This window comes from Puccinia triticina, chromosome 17A, assembly GCF_026914185.1.
Source record: "Puccinia triticina chromosome 17A, complete sequence".
Taxonomy (NCBI): domain Eukaryota; kingdom Fungi; phylum Basidiomycota; class Pucciniomycetes; order Pucciniales; family Pucciniaceae; genus Puccinia; species Puccinia triticina.
In genome coordinates this window covers 2,648,519-2,670,321 of record NC_070574.1, presented here as the reverse complement: position 1 = coordinate 2,670,321, position 21,803 = coordinate 2,648,519, and the positions used below count along the sequence as shown (strand labels likewise).

The 21,803-nt window shown below is 45.6% G+C and overlaps 5 protein-coding genes across 5 annotated transcripts; 3 read left to right on the top strand and 2 right to left on the bottom strand.

The window, feature by feature from the left end:
- Positions 1 to 475: 475 nt before the first annotated feature.
- PtA15_17A229 (uncharacterized protein) lies at positions 476 to 3,826 on the top strand (the record flags this gene model as incomplete). Its single annotated transcript, XM_053164323.1, has 2 exons — positions 476 to 530; positions 3,525 to 3,826. 2 exons carry the CDS (start codon positions 476 to 478, stop codon positions 3,824 to 3,826), a joined length of 357 nt encoding a protein of 118 aa, XP_053028302.1.
- Positions 3,827 to 3,937: 111 nt separating this feature from the next.
- Positions 3,938 to 14,897, top strand: PtA15_17A228 (uncharacterized protein; the record flags this gene model as incomplete). The annotated part of the gene is made up of 9 exons (XM_053164322.1): positions 3,938 to 3,966; positions 13,645 to 13,732; positions 13,828 to 13,859; positions 13,966 to 14,023; positions 14,120 to 14,265; positions 14,345 to 14,417; positions 14,497 to 14,534; positions 14,657 to 14,714; positions 14,781 to 14,897. 9 exons carry the CDS (start codon positions 3,938 to 3,940, stop codon positions 14,895 to 14,897), a joined length of 639 nt encoding a protein of 212 aa, XP_053028301.1.
- Positions 14,898 to 15,190: 293 nt separating this feature from the next.
- PtA15_17A227 (uncharacterized protein) lies at positions 15,191 to 17,093 on the bottom strand (the record flags this gene model as incomplete). The annotated part of the gene is made up of 9 exons (XM_053164321.1): positions 15,191 to 15,310; positions 15,403 to 15,460; positions 15,582 to 15,619; positions 15,697 to 15,793; positions 15,873 to 16,018; positions 16,108 to 16,165; positions 16,256 to 16,287; positions 16,388 to 16,475; positions 16,597 to 17,093. 9 exons carry the CDS (start codon positions 17,091 to 17,093, stop codon positions 15,191 to 15,193), a joined length of 1,134 nt encoding a protein of 377 aa, XP_053028300.1.
- A 746-nt stretch (positions 17,094 to 17,839) lies between these two features.
- PtA15_17A226 (uncharacterized protein) lies at positions 17,840 to 19,357 on the top strand (the record flags this gene model as incomplete). The annotated part of the gene is made up of 9 exons (XM_053164320.1): positions 17,840 to 17,961; positions 18,093 to 18,180; positions 18,244 to 18,275; positions 18,372 to 18,429; positions 18,520 to 18,665; positions 18,765 to 18,861; positions 18,946 to 18,983; positions 19,107 to 19,164; positions 19,238 to 19,357. 9 exons carry the CDS (start codon positions 17,840 to 17,842, stop codon positions 19,355 to 19,357), a joined length of 759 nt encoding a protein of 252 aa, XP_053028299.1.
- Positions 19,358 to 20,025: 668 nt separating this feature from the next.
- PtA15_17A225 (uncharacterized protein) lies at positions 20,026 to 21,504 on the bottom strand (the record flags this gene model as incomplete). Its single annotated transcript, XM_053164319.1, has 4 exons — positions 20,026 to 20,418; positions 20,516 to 20,648; positions 20,732 to 20,784; positions 20,992 to 21,504. The coding sequence occupies 4 exons, from the start codon at positions 21,502 to 21,504 to the stop codon at positions 20,026 to 20,028; spliced, it is 1,092 nt and encodes a 363-aa protein (XP_053028298.1).
- Between the last annotated feature and the right edge of the window lie 299 nt (positions 21,505 to 21,803).

The window sequence follows — 21,803 nt, the reverse complement described above, 5'->3', positions numbered from 1 at the left end:
CCTTGCAGCACCGGCGTCCAGTGCTCCAACAGAAAGGGCATTCTTGGCCGGTTGATACGTTCAAGACTATACACAAAATCGGATGAAAGCTGAAACCCTTGAGTCCCTCATCTGTCTCAAAGACTGGCTTGCTGAGGCAATCATTGATGTTGATAAAATCAAATTACCAACATTGCAGTTTTTTTTGTCTTTCTTGTTGTTCCGATCCCCCCTCCTTACTCGCAATATAAAACGAGTCCTCTTTGAGGTATTTCCCTGCCACATTTCAGGGCAGGGAAAAGCTACTCGGAGCAGAGGATTGAAGATCTCCTCTGCCCCTCTCCTTTACAGATACCCGACCGGATACCCGGTATCTTGGGAGCCATCCCGTGACCCGACTCAACCCGGTATCCGGTCGGGTAGCACCGGATCTTTGGGGTCCAGATTGGAACCCTAGATGTGGTCACCCTTTGACAGCCTGAGGGGCCATTTGACGATGGCTTCCACCCCCTGTCAATCTGACGGGCCAGACCTTAAATCGTGCAACCGCCGTTGTAGTTGAAAAGGTGTTGACATGGGTGTTCTGCTTGGGAAACACAATCTACATATAGCTAAAGGAATGGCCTCTGGGGGCCAAACAAACCAGTACAAATACCTGTCATGCAAGTAACACCGGCGTCGGTATGCAAGTAACGCCGGCGTCAATACTTTTTTGTATTAACCGCATTTGTTCAATGCAGAGTCCGTTCCCTCTGAATTGACTCTGCTTGAACGGACTCCTGGTGCGACTCTCTGAAAGGATTTGGTAAGAGAGTTTGCTCTTCTGCTTGAACAGACCAGTGACTCCAGAGTCATTTTGTCAAGTCTGTTCAAGCAGACTCATCAAGCGGACTTGGTGAGCAAATTTCACCGAGTCCGCTCAACCATATTGCTTGAATGGACTCTTATCACACATCAATAATCAAGCCCGTTCAAGCAGATTGCTCAAACGGACTCTTACAGACACCATTTCCATTCAAGCATTGTTAAACTGATGATTGATCTGCATGAATTCAGAAATCATAACACCTACATAATTCCTCTCATCATATATGCTTGACAATCCCATCATCATCAAATTTCACACTCTCTTCATTCTCAACAATCCCATTATCATCAATTCTCGCCCTCCCATCATTACCAGCAATATTCACATTCCCATGTTCTTTTTCTCTGTGGCAGGAGCACCAACATTCTATTTATCAGCCTCAAGATTTTCCTCATACTCAACAATCAAATAATCCAAATCATGAGTGGTCTTCATCCCCAAATTTCCATCAACATTGACAACAGACCCCCGCATACACAGTATCATCAAAATCATGAATCTCCCGACAATTTAAATTGTCAAACACAAAACCAATCTAAACACAGTATCATCTACATCATGAATCTTCTTACAATTTCAATCCTCAACCACAAAACCAATCTGAACACAGCTCACACAAATCTCCATCCCAGCATGGAAATAGCAATCATGGCAACACTGCCAGCATAATTGGCTTGGCTGAGGTTATCCCAGTTAAACTGGGATGCACTCAACCAATTTAAACTTGGGTGATCTCAACTGATGAAATATAAATCGAAGGTACCCCCCTTGGGTTTATATTTAATTGGTTGAGATCAACCAAGTTTAAATTGGTTGAGTGCATCCCAGTTAAACTGGGATGACTTCAACCCAGCCAAATATGCTGGAAGTGCAACCACACCTCCAGGTTGTCTATTTTTAACTTGCTCAACTCCCAGAGTGCTTCACCAAGAAATATGCAGAGTCCATTTCAAACTTATGAATATTCTTCAAATCTATCCCTTGTGCAAATACCCGCAAACTGGAATGACCCACCTGAAATTGATTTGGGCCTTATTCAGGAACAAATTGATTCAAGTTTATCTCAAGAGCAGGATTTTTAAATAATCCTCCTGCTGGAAATTTCGTTGAACATGATTTCACAGGTAACCATTCCTTCGGAAATATTCCAAGAATGATGTAAACAGACCAAATGCATGGTGTTGGACTGAGCCTCCTGGGTTCAGGCCAGAAACTTTGAGGGCAGTGAGATGTTGTGTGAAGTGTCAAGCCATAATCTTCACAGGATAAACAACCTAACTTTGCTGCCGCCAAGGCAGGATCACTTCATAAAAACCACCCCCACCCCCTGAATTGCTTCAGATCTTCAAAATTATATATCAACCTAATATACCTGAGGGAAATCAACTCATTCTATCCATCTGCTTGATAAATAGCAACTTCACATTTACATCTCTTGGAGTCAATGCCTCAACCAGAGATGCACTCAACAATCAAGGTAAAGGTATCCATACATTCAAGGTGAAGGGTACAATTCACCATAACATTGGAAGTTTGCTTCCACTTTCACAGGAATTCCCCAAATTCTTACAGCTGGACATATATGACACAGAAAATGAGTTTGAAAACCACAGAGTTCATGGTCAAGATCTACTTCCAGGACTTATGCAAATAATCTAAACAATCCTTCACCATTAATATCGTCTCATGCAACAGTTTGAATTTGTTCCATCTGAAATAAATCCAAATCACTCAATAAGGCTTACTGATAATGCTACAGATGTGGATCAAAGAGTTTACAAACTCCCAACAGGTGACCAAATTGCTTAATAATAATGCCCAGGAACCTTGATTGGACAATGGGACTTTGTAATGGAACCAGGTTGGGCCCAAATGTGATTTACACAAGAGTTGTATCAGGTAACAGAGTTAATGATTCTGTGCCCATCCCTCACAGTCACATTCCTTTCACATCTGACCCAGATAAGTCTGGAGCTGTCTGTACTGCCTTCCAAGCTCATACACAAGAAATTTCCTTTCAATCCGGCCTCCTCCCTCACAATCAATAAATCTCAAGGTCAAAAAATTGGTAATTTTGGTATTGTACTTCATGAACCTGTGTTTTGCATTGTCAAGCCAAACTACTAAGGTAGTGATTCCACAGCCTGAAAGTGGCCAGCCTTCATAATAAACTTCAAAAATTTTTTAAAAGGAATTTCTCTCACATTTTCGGAGTTTTTGAGTAGATATCTCTCATCACCATTTTTCCAAATATTTACTTTTTCAATAACAAATTTTGTGTCTTTTCACAAAATAAAATGCCCTTATTTCACCCAGTTTTCACTTGAAATGTTGTTTTTTGACCTATTTTTCAGTTGAAATTTGGTTTCTCCTTTGACTGAATGCATAGTCACCCTGAAATTGCATCATCAAAGGTTTGAAAATTTTATGTCATTTCCTTTGCTCTGTCCCATTCCCTTTTGGGCCTTTCACATCCTGTGACTTTCACACCCCCTGTAACCCCAAATTTGGGGGCTATTCCCTTGCTGTGATTTACAAACCCCTATGACTTTAACACCCCCTGGAACCCCAAATTTGGGGGCTTCCCCTTGTACAATGATGAACATTAGGTGCAATTTGTAGAGTGAATCTCGCGCTGGGAGAGTGGTGATGTGCGGGCTTGGCCGTGCTTGTCGAGGACTCAAGAGCTCTCATGAAGAGCTCTGGCCTCCAAAAACGCCCTGGCTCGCCCCACATCGCCCCGATGCCCCCAGAGCCCCATCAAACTCCAGAACACACAAAAATACAGATCCCCTCCATCCTAGCCCCATTCGATATGATTCCAACATGAAACTGTTTGACCATGCGACCAGCATCGTCGCCAGTGCGCACATTGCGATCACCATCCTCATGCTCTCCGTTCACGTTGCGCTTCCAGCCATTTACGCCGGCCCCAACACTCCTCCCATACCCTGCAGCCAAGTCGGATGGGGATGTTAACTATTGGTAAGCCTGCCACTTCTAGACTCTCAGCACTCCAGAATCATCAGAAGCAGATCATTCAGCTAACCATTTTGGACTGTGTGTTGCTCCCCTCAGCGCCGGACACAGATGGCATTAGCAACACTCGCTTTGTTGCCGTAAGTAGCCTCTCCCAGGCCCCCTCTGCTTCCAGCCTTTGTTGCTCATCTCGGGACTCCTCACCCTCATCTCCCGCCAACCTTCAGTTGAGCGACTTCCTAGGGCAGAAACGCCGATCCCGGACTGTTGCAAGATTTCCATTCTCCTCACACCTTTTTCATTTCTCCGGGTCCAAGAGTAGTAATCCCCTAGCCGATCATGCATCACTGTGCAGAATCTTGGCACACCCTTGCTCTCTTGGTCTGCTCCACTCAATTTGTCCCATGTTAGTGCAACTTGTACAGCCACCCCTTTTTCCTCGCAATCATCTGGCCTATATTCCCATCTTGTGCGCCGCTGTGTCTGTGTTGTATGAGATATGTTGTTGCCCCCATCTCAATATAAACGGATGATCTTGATTGTCAGCGACTACTGCACTCCAAGGCCACCGAGGTATTGATTTGGAGGGGAAGACCTTGAGGAGATTCAAGAAGTTTCTTATAGGCGTGATTCCTAGTGTCTTCCTTTCCCCACTCAGTTGAATTTGCGAACTACACATCCTAAGTCTCCCAATCATCAGTCGACCTGTTTCCTTCTCAGGAAGAAATTGTTGTGAACATATATTGTGTTTACCAATAATCTTGGACCCTGAGCATCAGCTGAGCCAAGGCTGGTCCACAGATGAGCATCAGCTGTTACAGGAGTGGGCATTGGCTTGGCCAAGATTGATCCAAAGCTGAAAATCAGCTGAGCCAATGGAGGACTTCCCGTGCAATCTGGGACTCTCAAGTCTAAATTTTTGCCGGGAAATCTAGCTTTTTGGGGCCCAGATCACTTCTGGGAGAGTGGCAGATTCTGACGGGAAGTCCTCCAATACTGGTCCAAAGCTGAGCATTGGCTGGGCCAATGATAGTCCTAATCTGAGTCTAAGCTGATCCATGACTGGAATAAAGCTGAGAATCAGATGGTCCAGGACTGGTTCACAGCTGGGCATGAGCTGGACACCAAAGCAGAGCATGAGCTGGGAGCCAAAACTGAGGATCAGCTGACCAGAAATGAGGATTAGTGGTGCCCAGCTAAAACTGAGGATCTCCTGTGGAAATTCTGAAAGGTAAGTAGATGGGGGTGAGATGTGGTTAGATGGTGGGTAGATGGTGGGTAGATGGTGGGTAGCCCACTGGAGCTGGCATGATGTCACTTGTCATCAAGTGACTATTTTTTTTCCTGGTGGAATAGGTTTACTTTCCTCCCCCCCCCCCCCCCTCCAAAAATAGTGCAAAAATAGAGCTATAAACAAGCATAACATGATTCATTTAGCCTTGGACAAGGCTTTTGCACTACGTTATAGCTAAGGCCCCGTTTTGCACCAATATAAATAAAGACTTACTTCGCGCACTGCGGAAACCTCTTCGCACACTGTGGGGGTCGTTGTCTTGACGTCCAGCCCCCAGTGCGCGCTTCTGCCACGGCTCTTTGCGCACTGCATTTTCCCCCAAAAAAATCGGCTTGCATTTCTTGAGATATTTTTTGATGAATTAATAGAATGGCTTTTTATGATCCCCCAAACAAATAATCAAGTCATTTAGGGGTCTCCTTGAGCCTAGAGAAAATTGACATGAAAAAATCATATTTTAACGCAACAAGCATTTAAAAAGCCACTTCCTGCGACCCAGTAGCCAAAAAAAGTTCACATCACAATAGTGCATGTGCAATTTCACAGCCTGATAATTTTCAGAATTTTCACCAGCTTTCCTGTAGCTCAAATAGGTATTGCGTTTATTATTTTGTGTATATGTATAACTTTTTTGTTACACACACCAAAGGCACAAAATTTTGAGAGCACAGAGAAATATGCTTCAAATTAATTCCCTGAAATTCCTAGGAATATTGTGTCATTATAAAATGAGATATAAGGGGTGCGCGGCAGGCTTAGTAGGAAAATTACTGCTAACTGTATAGCTTTTTTGTTACACACCCAAACAGTCCCAAAATTTCAGAAATGTTTTCATTGTGGATATTTTCCGCGCCATAAATTTCTTGGCAATAGTGTGTCATGATAACATGAAATGTAGTGCGGCGGGCTTAGTAGGAAAATGGCTGCTAACTTATCTCATGTTTTAATGACACAATATTGCTAAGAGCTTTATGGCGCGGAGAATATTAAAAATTTAAACATTCCTGAAAATCTCAGACTGTTTCAGCGTGTAACAAAAAATCTATACATGTAGCAGCCATTTTCCTACTAAGCCCGCCGCGCACCCCTTATATCTCATGTTATCATGACACACTATTGCCAAGAGATTTAAGGCGCGGAGAATATCCACAATGAAAAAATTTCTGAAATTTTGGGACTGTTTGGGTGTGTAACAAAAAAGCTATACAGTTAGCAGTAATTTTCCTACTAAGCCTGCCGCGCACCCCTTATTATATCTCATTTTATAATGACACACTATTGCGGGAAATTCAGGGAATTAATTTGAAGCATATTTCTCTGTGCTCTCAAAATTTTTTGCCTTTGGTGTGTGTAACAAAAAAGTTATACATATGTGCAAAATAATAAACGCAATAGGGGGGTTCACGATTGGATTTTTGGCTCCTGGTGACCCCATAAAATCTTCCTTGCTGGTGCACAATTTGGGCCATAAAATTACCACCAGAAATGGTAAAACTTTGCTGGTCATCCAACAGGGACCAGCAAAATTTTACGGCACCCCTTCCGATGACCAGTCAATACCAGTCATCACCTGGAATGCATAACTCCATCTGATGGCTGGTCAACACCGGTCATTGGGTCAGGTAAACACTCAACTTGTCCCCAACACCGGTGATTGGACACACGCAAACACCCCTAACCTGGTCATCGAGTGGATACACACTCCACTCGATGACCCGGGTTGGCCATTGACTGCACACACTCCACTTGATGACCTAGCCGGTCATTGAGTGGATAACTACATACACCCCGGATGCAAAAATTTGAAGGAGCTCCGAATTGACTCCGGAGATCCTTTGAAGTACCCGCCTGCAAGGCAGGGACGTCTTGCTTGGGTCAAACCGGCCTTTTGAAGGGACTCCGAAGTGGGATCCCGGAGTCCTTTGAATCCATTTCAGAGTTTTTCCAAGGTGGATATCCACTTTGAGTTTTGTCCGAAGTGCACTTCGGAGCGCATCCAACACATAGTTGGAAGATCTCCGGAGTAACTTCGAATAACATTCGAAGTCGTTAGACTTCAAATGTTATTCGATTGAGAAATTGCACTCCGTTTCAATATTAATTCAAGTGGGACCCTTCTGGGCCCGCTTGTTTTTTCAAATGCTCCTCAGCCCGGCTCACCCACCCGGACCGCGCATTGGGGACCCATCCAGACCAGCTCATTTTACCAATTGCTATTCGAATTTGTACATATATGTTTCTTGTGATCAATCTAAGCAACAATAATAAAAAACCCTTTACAAAGTTTGTTGGGGAAGCTTTCTAATAACTGAATCATATATCTGGTAGTGTAGACTAGGGAGAGAGGAGGGGGGGGGAGAAGAGAGAAAGGAAGTGAGAGATCAAGATAGGGGAGAGAGGAGGGGGGGGGGAGAAGAGAGAAAGGAAGTGAGAGATCAAGATAAACGGAGTTGAGAATGATTTAATCTTCATGTGTGTCATCCAGGCTCTTGGGCTCAGTCCTCCATTGGGCTGATTCGGAACGGCAGCGATCAAGCCGAGCTGCAAAACCAGAAGCAGAATCAGGTGAGTTGAGTTCACTACTGGACTTTGGACTTAAACTTGAAGTAAGACTTCAACTTACCCTGGAACTCACGGTCCCAGCAGGCTCGGCCAATGAGGATGTGATCTGTGAGGGAGGTGGAGATGAGGGAAAATGAAGAGATGATGGGAGGAGCATTATTGGCGAGGAACAGGTGGGATGAAGAAGTCTGGGAGTTCTGTTTCCCATTGAAGTCGCACAAAAAAGGCAGCTGCTGCGTATTGTGGCCCACCGCGCTGTACATTGGGAAATATTGGGACCGCTGGTCAAACTTAATGGGTCAGATTCAAAAATCCTTCAAATATCCTTGGGTGGGGAACCCTGAGGATGGCACTCGAATATCCTCTGAATGCCCTTCGGAAGACATTTGGTGGAGCTGGTTTCTCCACCAAAGGCCTTTCGAAGGGCAATCAGAGTTGAGCTCCGAAGAGATGATCCGGTGAAACCCGCTGGTTGGGCGGGTTTTTTCCGGATAAATTCATCCAAAGTTTTTCCCAAAAATTGGGAAAATCTTTGGATGACTTTTGAAAGCTACTTGAACAAGGGCACTTCGATGGTTTTTCAAATGTAGCCGCTCCCTTCGAAGGTCTCCCAAAGGAAAACTTGAAAAGTGCGTCCAGGGTGTACTCGACTTGATAACCGCACCAGGTCATCGAGTGGGTACACACTCCACTCAATGACCCAATCGGGTCATCCATACCAACTCAATGGCCGGACCAGGTCATCGAGTGGACACATACACTCCACTCGATGGCCGGACCGGGTCATCGAGTGGATACACACTCCACTCAATGACCAACCCGGTCATCGAGTGGATACACACTCCACTCAATGACCAACCCGGTCATTGAGTGGATAACTACTCCACCAATGACCGAGTTGGTCATCAAGTGGATAACTACTCCACCGATGACCGGGTTGGTCATTAAGTGGGCTACCTGCTCCACTCGATGAACCAAACGGGACATTGAGTGGGGTGAATATCCACCTGATGACCGGATCGGCCATCAAGTGGATAACTACTCGACTCGATGTCCTGGTCCGGCCATTGAGTGGAGTGTGTATCCACTCAATAGCCGGACCGGGTCATCGAGTGGAGTAGTTATCCACTGGATGACCGAGCTGGTCATTGAGTGGGGTGTGTATCCACTCGATGACCGAGCTGGTCATTGAGTGGGGTGTGTATCCACTCAATGACCAAGCCGGTCATTGAGTGGGGTGTGTATCCACTCAATGACCGGACCTGGTCATTGAGTGGAGTAGTTATTGTGAAACTTCGCCTGACACCTCAGGCAACGCGCCTCCTCCGTCTCAACCGGTTCAGCCTCACAGTCATCAAGCTCAAGCTCCAGTCCAAATCAACCCTCACAGCACAGGTAAGCCCGACTCCTATACCAGTCTCAACTGATGATACAGGAGTTGTATGCTAACCAATCCATCCACTGTACCCTCATTTACTGCCTAGGCAAAGCCCACATGCAGGCGGAATACGACCAAACCAGTCAGGGCCTAGATACCGCAACCAACCTGGACCCCTAGTGGGCCAGTGCAGAGCGACAACAATCGGCGTTCTATCAGACTCCTATCCAGCACTGCTCATCTCTTCCATCTGAAAGATCCCTTAAACAACCGCGACCGCTGCGCTCATCCAACAAAACATTGAAACACCCTCTAGCGCTTCTACCACCTTCTCAGACTCACTTCAGTATATCGACGCCCTTGTCCCGGTATCCTGATTATTCTTGACCGTCTTCTTCTATTTTGTTATCTCCTTCTCAAGACCCTCTTTGTGTCATATCCCTATCTCTCTACTCACATCAAAACTCTATTTCTTCTATCAGCTGCCTGTCATAAGTGCGATCCTACTCTTAGGTACGGACCAGAGTCCATGTTCTGTTTCTCTTCATCTTTTGAGCTATCATACACTTTGTACATAAGATCTAATGAAATAAATCTCTTAGTCACTTGAATTCTTGCAGTTATCCACTCGATGACCGAGCTGGTCATCGAGTGGGGTGTGTATCCACTCGATGGCCGGACCGGGTCATCAAGTGGAGTAAGTGGGGTGTGTGCACTCGATGACGGCTCGGTCATTGAGTGGAGTGTGTATCCACTCGATGACCCGGTGTAAGACTCAAAAGTTGTTGTGAGACCCTTTTGCTGAATGGCGAAAGGTATGGATGAGGTGCTAGCTCTGCCTTTCTGTATATCAGAAAACAAGACCACCAAGGTAAGCTTGGCAATTTATTTTGTGATAGGATATGTTCGAAGATGAGATATATAAGAGGATTGTTGTCGATGTCCGAGGTTGATGGGGTTACTGATGTATGTGATAGGTGACGGTGACTTGATGTCTCGAGTGGGGCTTGAACCTAGGTCCTTTGCCTGAGGGTATATAAGTTCAGAACGTGAGGGGTGATGAGGTTGAGAGGGAGCTAAGCTCAACCAGGAGTGGAACCGGGGACTGGTTACTGGTGAAAGGTGTGTGACTGAGCGGTGATGTGAATTTCAAATAAAGTGTGAAAGGTATGTGAACTGAGTGGTGGTGTGAGCTGATAACTGTGATATGGATAGATAATATGAGTGATAAGTGAGTAGGGAATATAGACCGCCGGATGGCATGAGGATCTGAGGGGGAATGTCCCCTGATGGGATGAGGAGAAAACAACTGGCAGGCAGAGGCCTCCTTGTATAGACAATGATGAGGGAATTTAGCTCCAGGGGAACAGCTTTGAGGGAATTTGGCTGGTGAGAAAGTACAACTGAGGGAATTTAGCTAGACTATTTACAATGCGTCCCTTTGATATGCAAACAGGATCATATATATTCATACAAGGATTTTCCAAGATCAAAGATATGCAAATGGGAAACAAACATATGCAAGGGGAAATAGGAGGTGAGGCCTGATAAAAGGAAGGAAGAAAAGTAATTCATGTGCCGTATGCATTATGCTAAGTATGGTAGCCAAGAGTTGAGTCTGTGTGTGAACCCACTCGGACTGGTGCGTGAAAGGGGTGATTTGCGTATCTTCTGATCCGGTAGAGATATGAGGGTGGTTTCAGTGGGTGACTAGGGGCTATTTTGGTCCTAGATTCCATTTCTGCTTTCCAGTTGGCTGTATCTTGAGGCGTTTTGTGAGTACACATAAAAGTTTGAATTTTCCTCCTACAAACACAGGAATAATGACCACACCGGTCCGCCCATCGAGTGGATACACACCAATGACCCGGTCCGGCCATCGAGTGGATACACACCGATGAGCCGGTCCGGCCATCGAGTGGATACACACCGATGAGCCGGTCTGGCCGTCGAGTGGATCCACACCGATGACCCGGTGCGGCCATTGAGTGGATACACACCTGATTCGATGACCGGCTCGGTCATCAAGTGGATAACTACTCCACTCAATGACCCAGTCCGGTCATCAAGTGGACTGGTCATCGAGTGGGGTGTGTATCCACTCGATGGCCGGACCGGGTCATCAAGTGGAGTAAGTGGGGTGTGTGCACTCGATGACGGCTTGGTCATCGAGTGGAGTTTGTATCCACTCAATGACCCGGTCCGGTCATCGAGTGGAGTGCGAACCCACTCAATGACCGGGTAGTGGTGATCCACTCAATGACCCAAAGTCATCGAGTGGAGTATGTATCCCAGGTTGGTCATCAAGTGGGGTGCATGTATGGGTGTTTGTTGACCCCATGATTGTGAGGTGTGTGAGATTGATGGCCGGTCTTGACCCGCCCAGGTTCATGGTGTGATGGGCACCAGTATGTTTCCTTTGCTCAGCCAGCATAAAATCCTCCTGGTGTGAGGCTAAAAATTTAATTGCGCAGCGTGCGCATCTCTACTGGTGAGGTGATAAAAAGTTGCTGGTGAAATCCAATTGTGAACCCCCCTAATACCTATTTGAGCTACAGGAAAGCTGGTGAAAATTCTAAAAATTATCAGGCTGTGAAGTTTCATATGCGTTATTGTACTGTGAAGTTTTTGTGGCTACTGGGTCGCAGGAAGTGGCTTTTTAAATGCTTGTTGCGTTAAAATATGATTTTTTCATGTCAATTTTCTTTAGGCTCAAGGAGACCCCTAAATGACTTGATTATTTGTTTGGGGGATCATAAAAAGCCATTCGATTGATTCATCAAAAAATATCTCAAGAAATGCAAGTCAATTTTTTTGGGGGAAAATGCAGTGCGCAAAGAGCCGTGGCAGAAGCGCGCACTGGGGGCTGGACGTCAGGACAACGACCCCCACAGTGCACGAAGAGTTTTCCGCAGTGCGCAAAGTAAGTCCGTATAAATATAGGTGATATAATTGCTGATTAATTCAATAAAAAATACAAAATTCAACATAAAGCCTCCAAATGTTTTTTGTAGGCAACCTAAAGTGCTGGTCTCTTCAACTGTGAACCCAGAATCATCTCATCCAGCCATCTTCAGCATCATAACACCATTATATTGCTTCATATTGGTCAAAAGTGATATAATGGTATTATGGTGCTAAAGATGACTGAATCAGTTGAATCTGATTTCAAAGTTGAAGAGACCAGCACTGTAGGTTCCCTACAAAAAAAAATTGGAGCCTTTATGTTGAATTTTGTATTTTTTTATTGAATTAATCAGCGATTATATCACCTATAATCATCTCAGTGCCAAACAGGGCCTAAAAACATTTCCCACCAAACTTGAAAGCTACACGTGGCTACCAAACTCAAAAGCTACACCCTTGGCCCAAATAGTGCAAGCTTAGCACCAAAGAGCTGCAAATTAGTGCAGTTTAGCCAGGCCAAAAAATTCTGTGCTTTGCATAGCAAAAGCCTTTCACCTTTCATTCTTCTGTATCTAATCCCTGAGGGCATATTCACCCATCTTTTAGCAAGAGTGCATTTTCACGTCACTGCAAGGTAGAAGACCTACAATGGCAAGAGAATTTTAACCATCCTGTTTCTTTGGTCTTTGGAGATTATTGGTAGAATGTAGTAATGGGCTGCTTGGTAGAAACATATCTATGTACAAGCATACAAAAACTACAAACGGGCTCCACCATCTCAACAGAGATTTACTTCCTTGTCCCGTTTCTTTCTCTACCCATTACTTTAGGGGCCTTTTCTTCAAAATGATGTAGGGTTAAATGAGTTGCCTTTTGTGACTGTCTGTTTGCCTGTGTTTAGGAGATCGCAACAAATGTGGGCAGTCCCTGGCAGTCCGCGCCCAGGAGGGAGGTTTATAGATAAGTTTGCTTGGACATGTGAAGAATCATGACACGGAGGTGCAATCTTGTGCAACACATGGATTTTTGGCAGTAGGTTTCCTGCAGGTCGCTGCAGTCTGCTGATTGATCATTTCCCCCGTGCATAAATATCATTGCTGCAGCTCGGGAATTTGTTTCCAGGGATAAAACTTTCGGTCTGGCAGTGTGCGGAAAATCCTCGAAAATCCGAGTTTGGAAACTCCGCATCCCCCTCTGCCATCCTGTTCGAGAACTTTGTATGTCAGCCGGGGAGATAGGGCTGTAATCACAGCCAACATGATTTCCTCCGAAGTCGCTGTCATGCAATTGATCGGTTTTCGGTGGCTTGAATGAGAGCAGAGAGAAAAGAGTGGAGAGGGACTGAGTGGCATAAAGCGAAGCCATCGATTGCTCCCAGTTCCAGGGTTTTCTCCCCACCAACATCTCCATCCATCAACATCGCCATCATGTTTTCATCATCTCATTATTTGACTCTCGTTGCTCTTGTGCTGACTGGAGTCTGGCTAACCCGCACCACCCTCGCAGTGAGCTGTAAGCCTGACGAATTAGTCGATAGGAAACAATGCGCTCAGTGGGTAGTTATCTTTTTGCCTCAAATCTCCCTCCTTCGCCTGCCAATCTGTTCCATGTTTTCGAGCTGATAGGTTTCCATCTAAATGCGTTAAACCCTAACTTTTTCTGCTCGTTGACCACTAGAGCGATCTCACAAATCATATATGACAAACCAAACAATATCCTCGATAGGGTCTCGATTGGACTTGCGAGGCAATCTGGTAATTGCACGGTATGTGTAGATTATGTTTTCCTCAATGATTATTCTATCAACAGCGAATCAGCCTGTAGTTTCTGGACTGATTGAGGATGCTTTAATGTAACTAGGTGATCGTCTCGAACACAGAAAAGGATATTGTGTCAGTGAGATTCTTAATAAACCTTGTCAAGAAAAAACTTGGTGGAATCAGGTCGTGTTAAACTGTTCTCGAGATCCTCGAATTATTGGATCACTTTTCCGAGCAGAACAAAGAAGCAAATTGAGGCAGGTTTCAATAGCATCCTCGATCAATGTCAAAACCATGTTAGTAATTACTTTTCCGTATTCCTGATGTACCAAAAATCGGTTTACTTTGGAGTCTTGATTGATCGCATGTCCGCGTCCAAATCTATGTACCAGGCGGGTCAAAATCCGCTATTCAAAATGGTCTATGTTGAAGTTCAAAACCGTCAAGCACGCCATGATACCAATTTTTTCCCTCCTCGAGTCTTGACCTGTGGTCTCAACCGTAACGCACCGTTGACAGCCGACAAAGATTGTCAGACGTAAGTAGAGCAGTGATTTCACGAGCCCCGAAGAAACCGTTGAACCTGACTAATTCTAAGGTTCCGTCATCGATCATAGCCTGTTCGATAGTATCCCGGTTGATAAACAGGGCCGCTTGTCCTCCACATTCAAGACTTTCAAAACATGCACGGTGAGTCCAGCTATTATTTCAATTGGCTGAAGTTGATGTACGGGATGGCAAGCTGACTTGTTCGGTGACTCGGTCATAGATACTTCTCTACACAACCGATGACTCACCACTAATTGCGTGGGTTATTTCTCAGAAAAATCTGAACTTTTGGAGAATCTTTCACCACTCAACAATAGATGAACAGTCCACGAGTAAAACTCACGCTTTTCTGCTCTACCTTTTGGAATCTGATTATCTAGTAAGAAGAGCGATATTGCTCCAGTGGTTTCGGATATGATCAAAGGCTGTAAAGGAAAGGTAAGTCACCATCACCTGAGTATCTTGAAAAATCTCTGGAATGCTAACTCAAAATGCTCTTGACAGTCGGGCGTCATAAGTTTAACCAAGGGAGCAAGCGGTAATAATGGCCTTGCTGTGGTAAAACTTAGGAGTAGCAAACTCTGTGGTGATGGATCTGATTCTCTACAAGTTTGTTTATAATCACCTTCTAGATAGTACTAGACACACATATCATGATGTACCATTCCATTGGCCTTGATCACTTTTCATGATTTTTTTCGATGGAGAATAGAAGGGGGAATTGGATCTTGACAGTTTATTTTTCACATTGCATGTGCCATGTAAAAGCCTAACTTTGTCAAATTCTGAAAGTGCAGCACCGTGACCAATTTTACATGTAAAATCCAGCCTGATGAGGAGCCTTGTTAAGAATGTCATGTAAAGTCTGCTATTTTGAATGATGCATGATGGTACAAAATCTTTTGCAGGAGGGATCAAAAACAAAATTGGCCTTCAGAATCAGTTTTACTACCGCAGCGTTTGCTGCTCCTCACTTTGATTACAGTGAGCCCATTGTTACCGCCCCCGCCCTTCGTTAAACCTATAACGCCCGACTGTCAAAAGAATGTGAATTTATTAGTATCCCAGGTATTTTTCTTCCTCATATACGGTCAGTAAAGCAGACACTAAAATGCTTGTGGCTTACTTTTCCTTGGCATTCTTTGATTGTCTTCGATACCACTGAACCGATCTCGCTCTTTTTACTAATACGTTATAGTCAGTTTTCAAGAAGTAGAACAGAAAATCATGAGTTTCTTTCGTGCACTATCCAATTGCAGTTGAGGGGTGAAAGAGACCCAAGATGTTCTCTGATGGATAACCTACGCGATAAGTGGGGAGTCATCAGTTGTGTAGATGTGTACCTATGGCCCAGTCACCAAAGGGTCAGCATGTCGTCTAATCCAGTCCATCAAAAGCAGCAAACTACAGCTGAACTCACTGTGCACGTGTTTAAAGTCTTCAATATGGACGACGTCGGTTGGCCCTTGTCACCCAACATACGACCCTTGTTATCAACGGGGATACTTTTAAACGCACTGTGTAGTCATTCCAGGAAACATACAAGTCAGGTGAAAAGGTCTCTTTGGATAATGTTCTGCTGCATCGAGCACTTACGTCTGACAATCTTTGTCAAGTGTCAATGGTGCGTTGGAGTTGAGACCACAAGTCAATTTTTCAGGAGCAAAATAGTCCGTATCATGGCCCGATTGATGGTCTTGAACTTGGAGATAGACCGAGTTGAATAACGGAGATTGACCCGTCTTAATTATGTCAATTGGAACATGAACATGTGTTTGGCAACAGGAATTGATCCGTTATACATATGAGCAGAGAGAAGATGATTACTAACCCAGGGTTGACATTTGTCGAAAATGCTGGTAAAGCCTGCCTCAATTTGCTGCTTGGTCCTGCTCGAAATCAGAGTGATGGAAGAGTGCAATTCCGCGATTCCGTCAAGATTTTTTTTTCAAGTTATTTATGGCAAGAATCTCACTGACACCACGTCCTTATTTGGGTTTAAAACGCTTATCTGTTTAAAATGGAAGCAGTGCCGATCAGTCCAGAAATCACAAACTGGTTGGCTATCAAGATAATCACTGAAGAAGACTAGTAAGGGAATCGGCACATACGGTGCAATTACCAGATAGCTTCGCAAACCTGGACGAGACTCTGTCAAGGACATTCTTTGGTTGGTCGTAAACGATCTGTGAGACCGCCCTGCATAACAAGCACCAAGATTTTGGATTTGAGAGTTCAAATGGATGTCAAGCCATCAGACTCAGTTGGAAACCATTGAAATGGAGTGGCAGGTCAACAAGCATGATTCGAGGCAACTCACTGCGCGCATTGTTTCCTATCGACTACATCGTAGTCGCAGCTCACTGCGAGGGAAGTAGGGGCTAACCAGGCTCCAGCGAGTACCATAGTAAGAAGGGTACAGTGATGAGAGGAAGAGAGCATGATGGCAAGCTCGACGGATGGAGATGTTGGTGGGAAGATTAACTCCAAGGAATCGATGGCCTCGTCAGGTCTTATATACCCCGTTAGCCTTCCAGTCAGCCCCCTCCCCCCCACGCTTCCGTTTTCATTCAAGCCAACCCACAACCGATCGATTGCATCAATTCGACGTAGCGTTTCCGGAGCACAATATTTACTGTGATGAGCTTTCGGCCGGCCGGCATTGTCAATGGGACAGAGTTGGGAATTAGCTGATATAACATCGATTCGCCCAGCAATTCCGGGCACACGTTGAAGGATCTTGGACCTCGATGGGAAACACGCGCTGTTACACACACCCAGGCTATCATCTGTTCCGATCGACTTGGATGGCCGCATTGCTGGCGAGAAATTGAAGTCAGAAGGTGCGATTACATAGTTTTGAGGCTTGATTAACACGACTCCAGGCCTAACAAACCCCCACCGGGCGAGAGCCACTTCATGGTGCTGTTTAACGCCAGGATTGTGATCCGCTTGGTAATTAGGGCGGCGCACATATTTATGTAGGAACCCACGGGAAGTTTCAAGTATGCACTCGCATTCAGCCATCTGAACCCCAGTATGTGGCATAAGCAGACCCGGTTTTCCAGGAAAGGAGTTCCTCGAAATATTTACTTTCGAATCATCCATAGTCAGTAAAAAGCTGTCCAACTCATCGGCCATCGTCCATCTCGGATGTATGTAAGTCGAGACTCGGGGTCAAAGACCCTTATAAATTGTAGAGAGGGTTGGGATTCGGGAATGGAAATTAATCTTCGATCAAGTCATGACGCATAAATTCATGAGGATGCACCGGAATTGCTGAGGTTATCTGTGGACTAGCTGAGGCTTGAGTGTGTTCTTGTGAGCAGATTCAGCCCCATTAATATGCGCCGGCCGGGGAGGGAGCCCGGTGGCCGATGGCTCACCACAGCTAATTTTGTGCTATGACGCAATCCATCGGTCGTGGGTGGGTTAGAGCAGAGAGGCATGGGGAGTGGGGAGGAACTGAGTGGAAGCTCGACAGGGTATATAACACCAGGCCATCCACCCCCTGAGGGCGCTTCCTCTCCCCACCAACATCCCCCTCCATCGAGCTCGCCATCATGCTTTCTTCCTCCCATCACCTCACTCTCCTCAGTCTGGCACTTGCTGGAGCCTGGTTTGCACCTACTTCCCTCGCTGCGAGCTGCGACTTTGAACCAGTCGATAGAAAAGAATGCGCTCAGTGAGTTATCTCGAATCTCGCTTGTGGACCTGCCACTCCGCTCCAATAGGTTCCAATGCTTTCGAACTGATGGATCTCTATATGCAAATATCCGAAATCCCGAATCGGAAATCTTGGTGCCTGTTAACCAGGGCGATCTCCCAGATCGTTTACGACCAACCAAAGAATATCCTTGACAGAGTCTCGTCCAGGTTTGCGAAGCTGTCTGGTAATTGCACCGTATGTGTCGATTCCTTAAATTATCTCTCGCAGTTTCTGGACTGATGCTTCGATTATAACCAGATAATCGTCTCGGTCCCAAATAGGGGCGTAGTGTCAGTGAGATTCTTAGCATTTATGTATATCACATGGAAACGGGTCGTCTTCAAAAACTCATTCTCGACTTCCTTGCATCACTTCACTTCGAGCAGAACCAAGCAGCAGCTCGAGGCGGGCTTTAACAGCATCTTCGACCAGTGTCCATCTATTGTTAGTGATCATCTTATAACCTGCTAAAATGATGCACCAAATCGGAATCTCTGACAATCACATCTTCACGTCTCAATCGATATAATTTAGACGGGTCGAGCCCCGTTGCCGAACTCGGTGGAGCTGACAGTTCAAGACCATCGGGCGGAGCATGACACGGATTATTTCCCTCCGAGCAACTTGGCTTGTGGTCTCAACGTTGGGGCACCATTGACAGTCGACAACGATTGTCAGACGTAAGTGTTTGATGAATATTTTGCATCCACCAGAATCTCCTCCAAAAGACCTTTCACCCTGACCTATCATCCCGGGTTTCCGCAAATGATTACACATAGTGCGTTCAACAGCATCCCCACCGATAACAAGGGCCGCATGCTAGGTGATAAGGGCACGTCGGCGCCTTCCATATTGAAGACATTCAAAACCTGCACGGTGAGAATAGTTGTTAATGCTTTCTGCTGTTGATGGACTGGATTGAATGAGAACTGAATTCCTTGCCGCCTCATGTTCTCATAGGTACTCATCTACACAACCGATGCCTCTTTCCTCATTATGTGCGTTGAAGTCTTATCTTTTCATAGATTCTTTCATCCCCTGCCCATCCGTGACGCGTAAACGCAAAAAAAGAAAAACTCACGATTTTCTGCTTGATTTGATGGCAAATGGTTGACATGTAGTAAGAAAAAGGAGATTGCTCCTGTGGTATCGAAGACGATCAAAGAATGTAAAGGAAAAGTAAGATCCTCCATCTGACATACGTGTACCAAAAATCACCCAAATGCTTGCTAATTTAACTTTCCCTGGACAGTCCGGCGTGATAAGTCAAACCAAGGGAGGAGCCGGTAATAATGGTCTCACTGTGGTCAAAGTGAGAAGTAGCCTCCGCTGTGGGAGTCGAAGCGATTCTGAAGGCCAATTTTGTGCTTAATTTTCTTCCTAGAGAATCACTATAACACGTTATTGAGAATAACTTCTGCCACTCATTAGCTTTGTCTTTTGAGAGTTCTAAGAAGAGCTGCCAATCATAAATAAATGTGTAACTTTGTAGCATCATTTGTTTCTTTTTCATCCCCCGAAGATCGGCTCACACAATGAAATGTATCTAAAATATTTTGATCAAGAGATGTGCTGTTGAACCTGAAGATCTTTCTTGCCTCCTGAGCAATTGTCAAATGCGTTGTCTATAACTTCGAAGAATTCTTAATGGCAATCTACAACTTCGTGGAAGGATCTACTTCATTGGTCTTCAGTCATTAGCGGAGGAAAAGAACCAGGCACAAACTGATGTTAATTCCGGAGTTTTAAACAGTAGAGAAAGGTTGTATTTTCACATACGACTGCCATTCACCTAACAAAATTATTTCATCGATTGGCGGACAAAAAAGAACAACATATTATGCAATTACCTGACATCCAAAAGAAAAAAAAAAAAACGATTGTGTAACTGTATGATTGAAGGATTAAACATTTTCAATCACCAAAAAAAAACAGCTGAATTGTCCTTGTTTTAGGTTTAAGAATTACACAAGCAAAGGGTTCTATAATTGTAACTGATCAAAACACGAAAGGAGATAATAAGGGTTATACATAAAATGACTAAGGCAGATGAGGAGGCTGCCAGATGAAGAAAGTGCTGCCAAACATGCCCGGTCTAGGCAGAGTCTTTTTAGGAAGATGAGGAGGGAAGGAGGAAGAATAGATAGGGCCTGGGGGTTGATGCGAAAGGGTAGGGGGGATAGTTTGAGAGGCTGGAAGAGAAGAAGGAGGGGGTGGATTGAGATATCGCGTGTAGCCGTCCGGCCGACGGAATACATTTGCCGGTGCACCCCCATTCACCCCTTGACTCCCACTCGGTATCCCTCCCGTCGGCCCTGCTTCTGGCTTCCATGAACCACCACCACCACTCCCATTCTCACTCGTCTCCTTCGGTAGATACTCCGGACTCAAGGGCCGTTCAACCATTGCTCGAACGTGGTTCTTGTACTCAATCTGTCCCACAAACAGCTCGATATTAGAAGACTTGATACGATTCCACCGTCTTCTTTTGTCACTCTTTTTTTGCTGATAATGAGAAAGGGACACGAACCTCGAAATCCATCATGTCCATGTTCTGACGGAGCAAGTCGAAGCCAACCTTCATCTGCTGATTCAAGATCCGCTTCTCCTCGGCGCGCCGTTTCTTGCGGGCTTCCAAACGGTCGACGGCGGAGTTGTTAAAGCTTATCACGCATACACGCCGGGTCAACTCCGAGAATGTCGCGTGGGGGTGGAAAGACTGCGGAGCAGAAGGAAGGGTACGCACAGAGAAGCTTGAGGAGGGAGGTTTCCCGGCTGGACTGGTTTGGCGGCCGGCTTCTATCAAATTCCAATTGTCACCCGTACCAATCAAACCCGCTCAATCAGCCTCTATGTGCTGTTTTTGTGGAGAGAGAGAGAGAGAGACAGAGGGGGAGGAGAGCGAGACGAGAGAAGACCGACCTTTTCGCTACGGCAAAACAAGGCGCCCCAAATAGACGGATCATTGAGGTCGTATTCGCCAGCCTTCTTCTTCGGCGGGTTGACTGGATTCGCAGCGGCTGGCTTCGGAGTGGATGTAGCAGAGGGGTTCGAGGGGGCTGGGAAGCCAGTCGTTGTCGTGCCTTTATTGTTGACTTTCTTGAAGCTTGGTTTCACAGGCTTTTTCGTCGAAGTTTGGGGTGCATTCTGGGCGTTGTTCAGTTTTTTGAGAGTAGTCGAGCTGGCAGCAGTGTGAGACGTTGTTTTTGTGGAGTCTGATTTGGATGGGTTTGGCGCAGAATGTTCTGGTGGTGGATCTGAACAAAGGGGTGCCTGTTGCTGCTGCTTCGGTTCACTGCTGGAAGATGTTGGCTCGGCCGGCGGATGGGTCGACTGACGTGATGGTGAGTGGTGGTTGGATTCCGGTGGAACAGGCTCTTCATTCTGATCTACATCCCCTTCTTCCTGAGTGAGCGAGCTTAGTCCAGGTGTTGGTGCTTGCTCGAAGGTGATTGGTGAGCTTGAGCCGGGCTGTCTGGGTGATAGATCGAGGTAGTTGTTGATCTGTCGTTCCATCATCGGGGCTAGGTTGATAGGCTGGTCAAGCTGTATGAGTCGTCTGGTAGGCTGCCGTGTTGGTTGAGGAAGATCGACAACGGTCAGGAAAATGGAAAAATTGTTCAGAGAGGGCCTGTCTGAGGGTTACACCCCTCAAGCGCGAACTTAACCCTCCCCCTCGCGGGGCGCGACAAGGGGACTTGAGTTTGCATAAGAGCATCTCCACCGGCTAACTTAACTAGGTCCCTTTATTTGAGGGGGGGCGCTGTCCCGCAGGGACCCTCCGAAGGAGGGACTTGACCCTATGTCAGCTTGGGCTG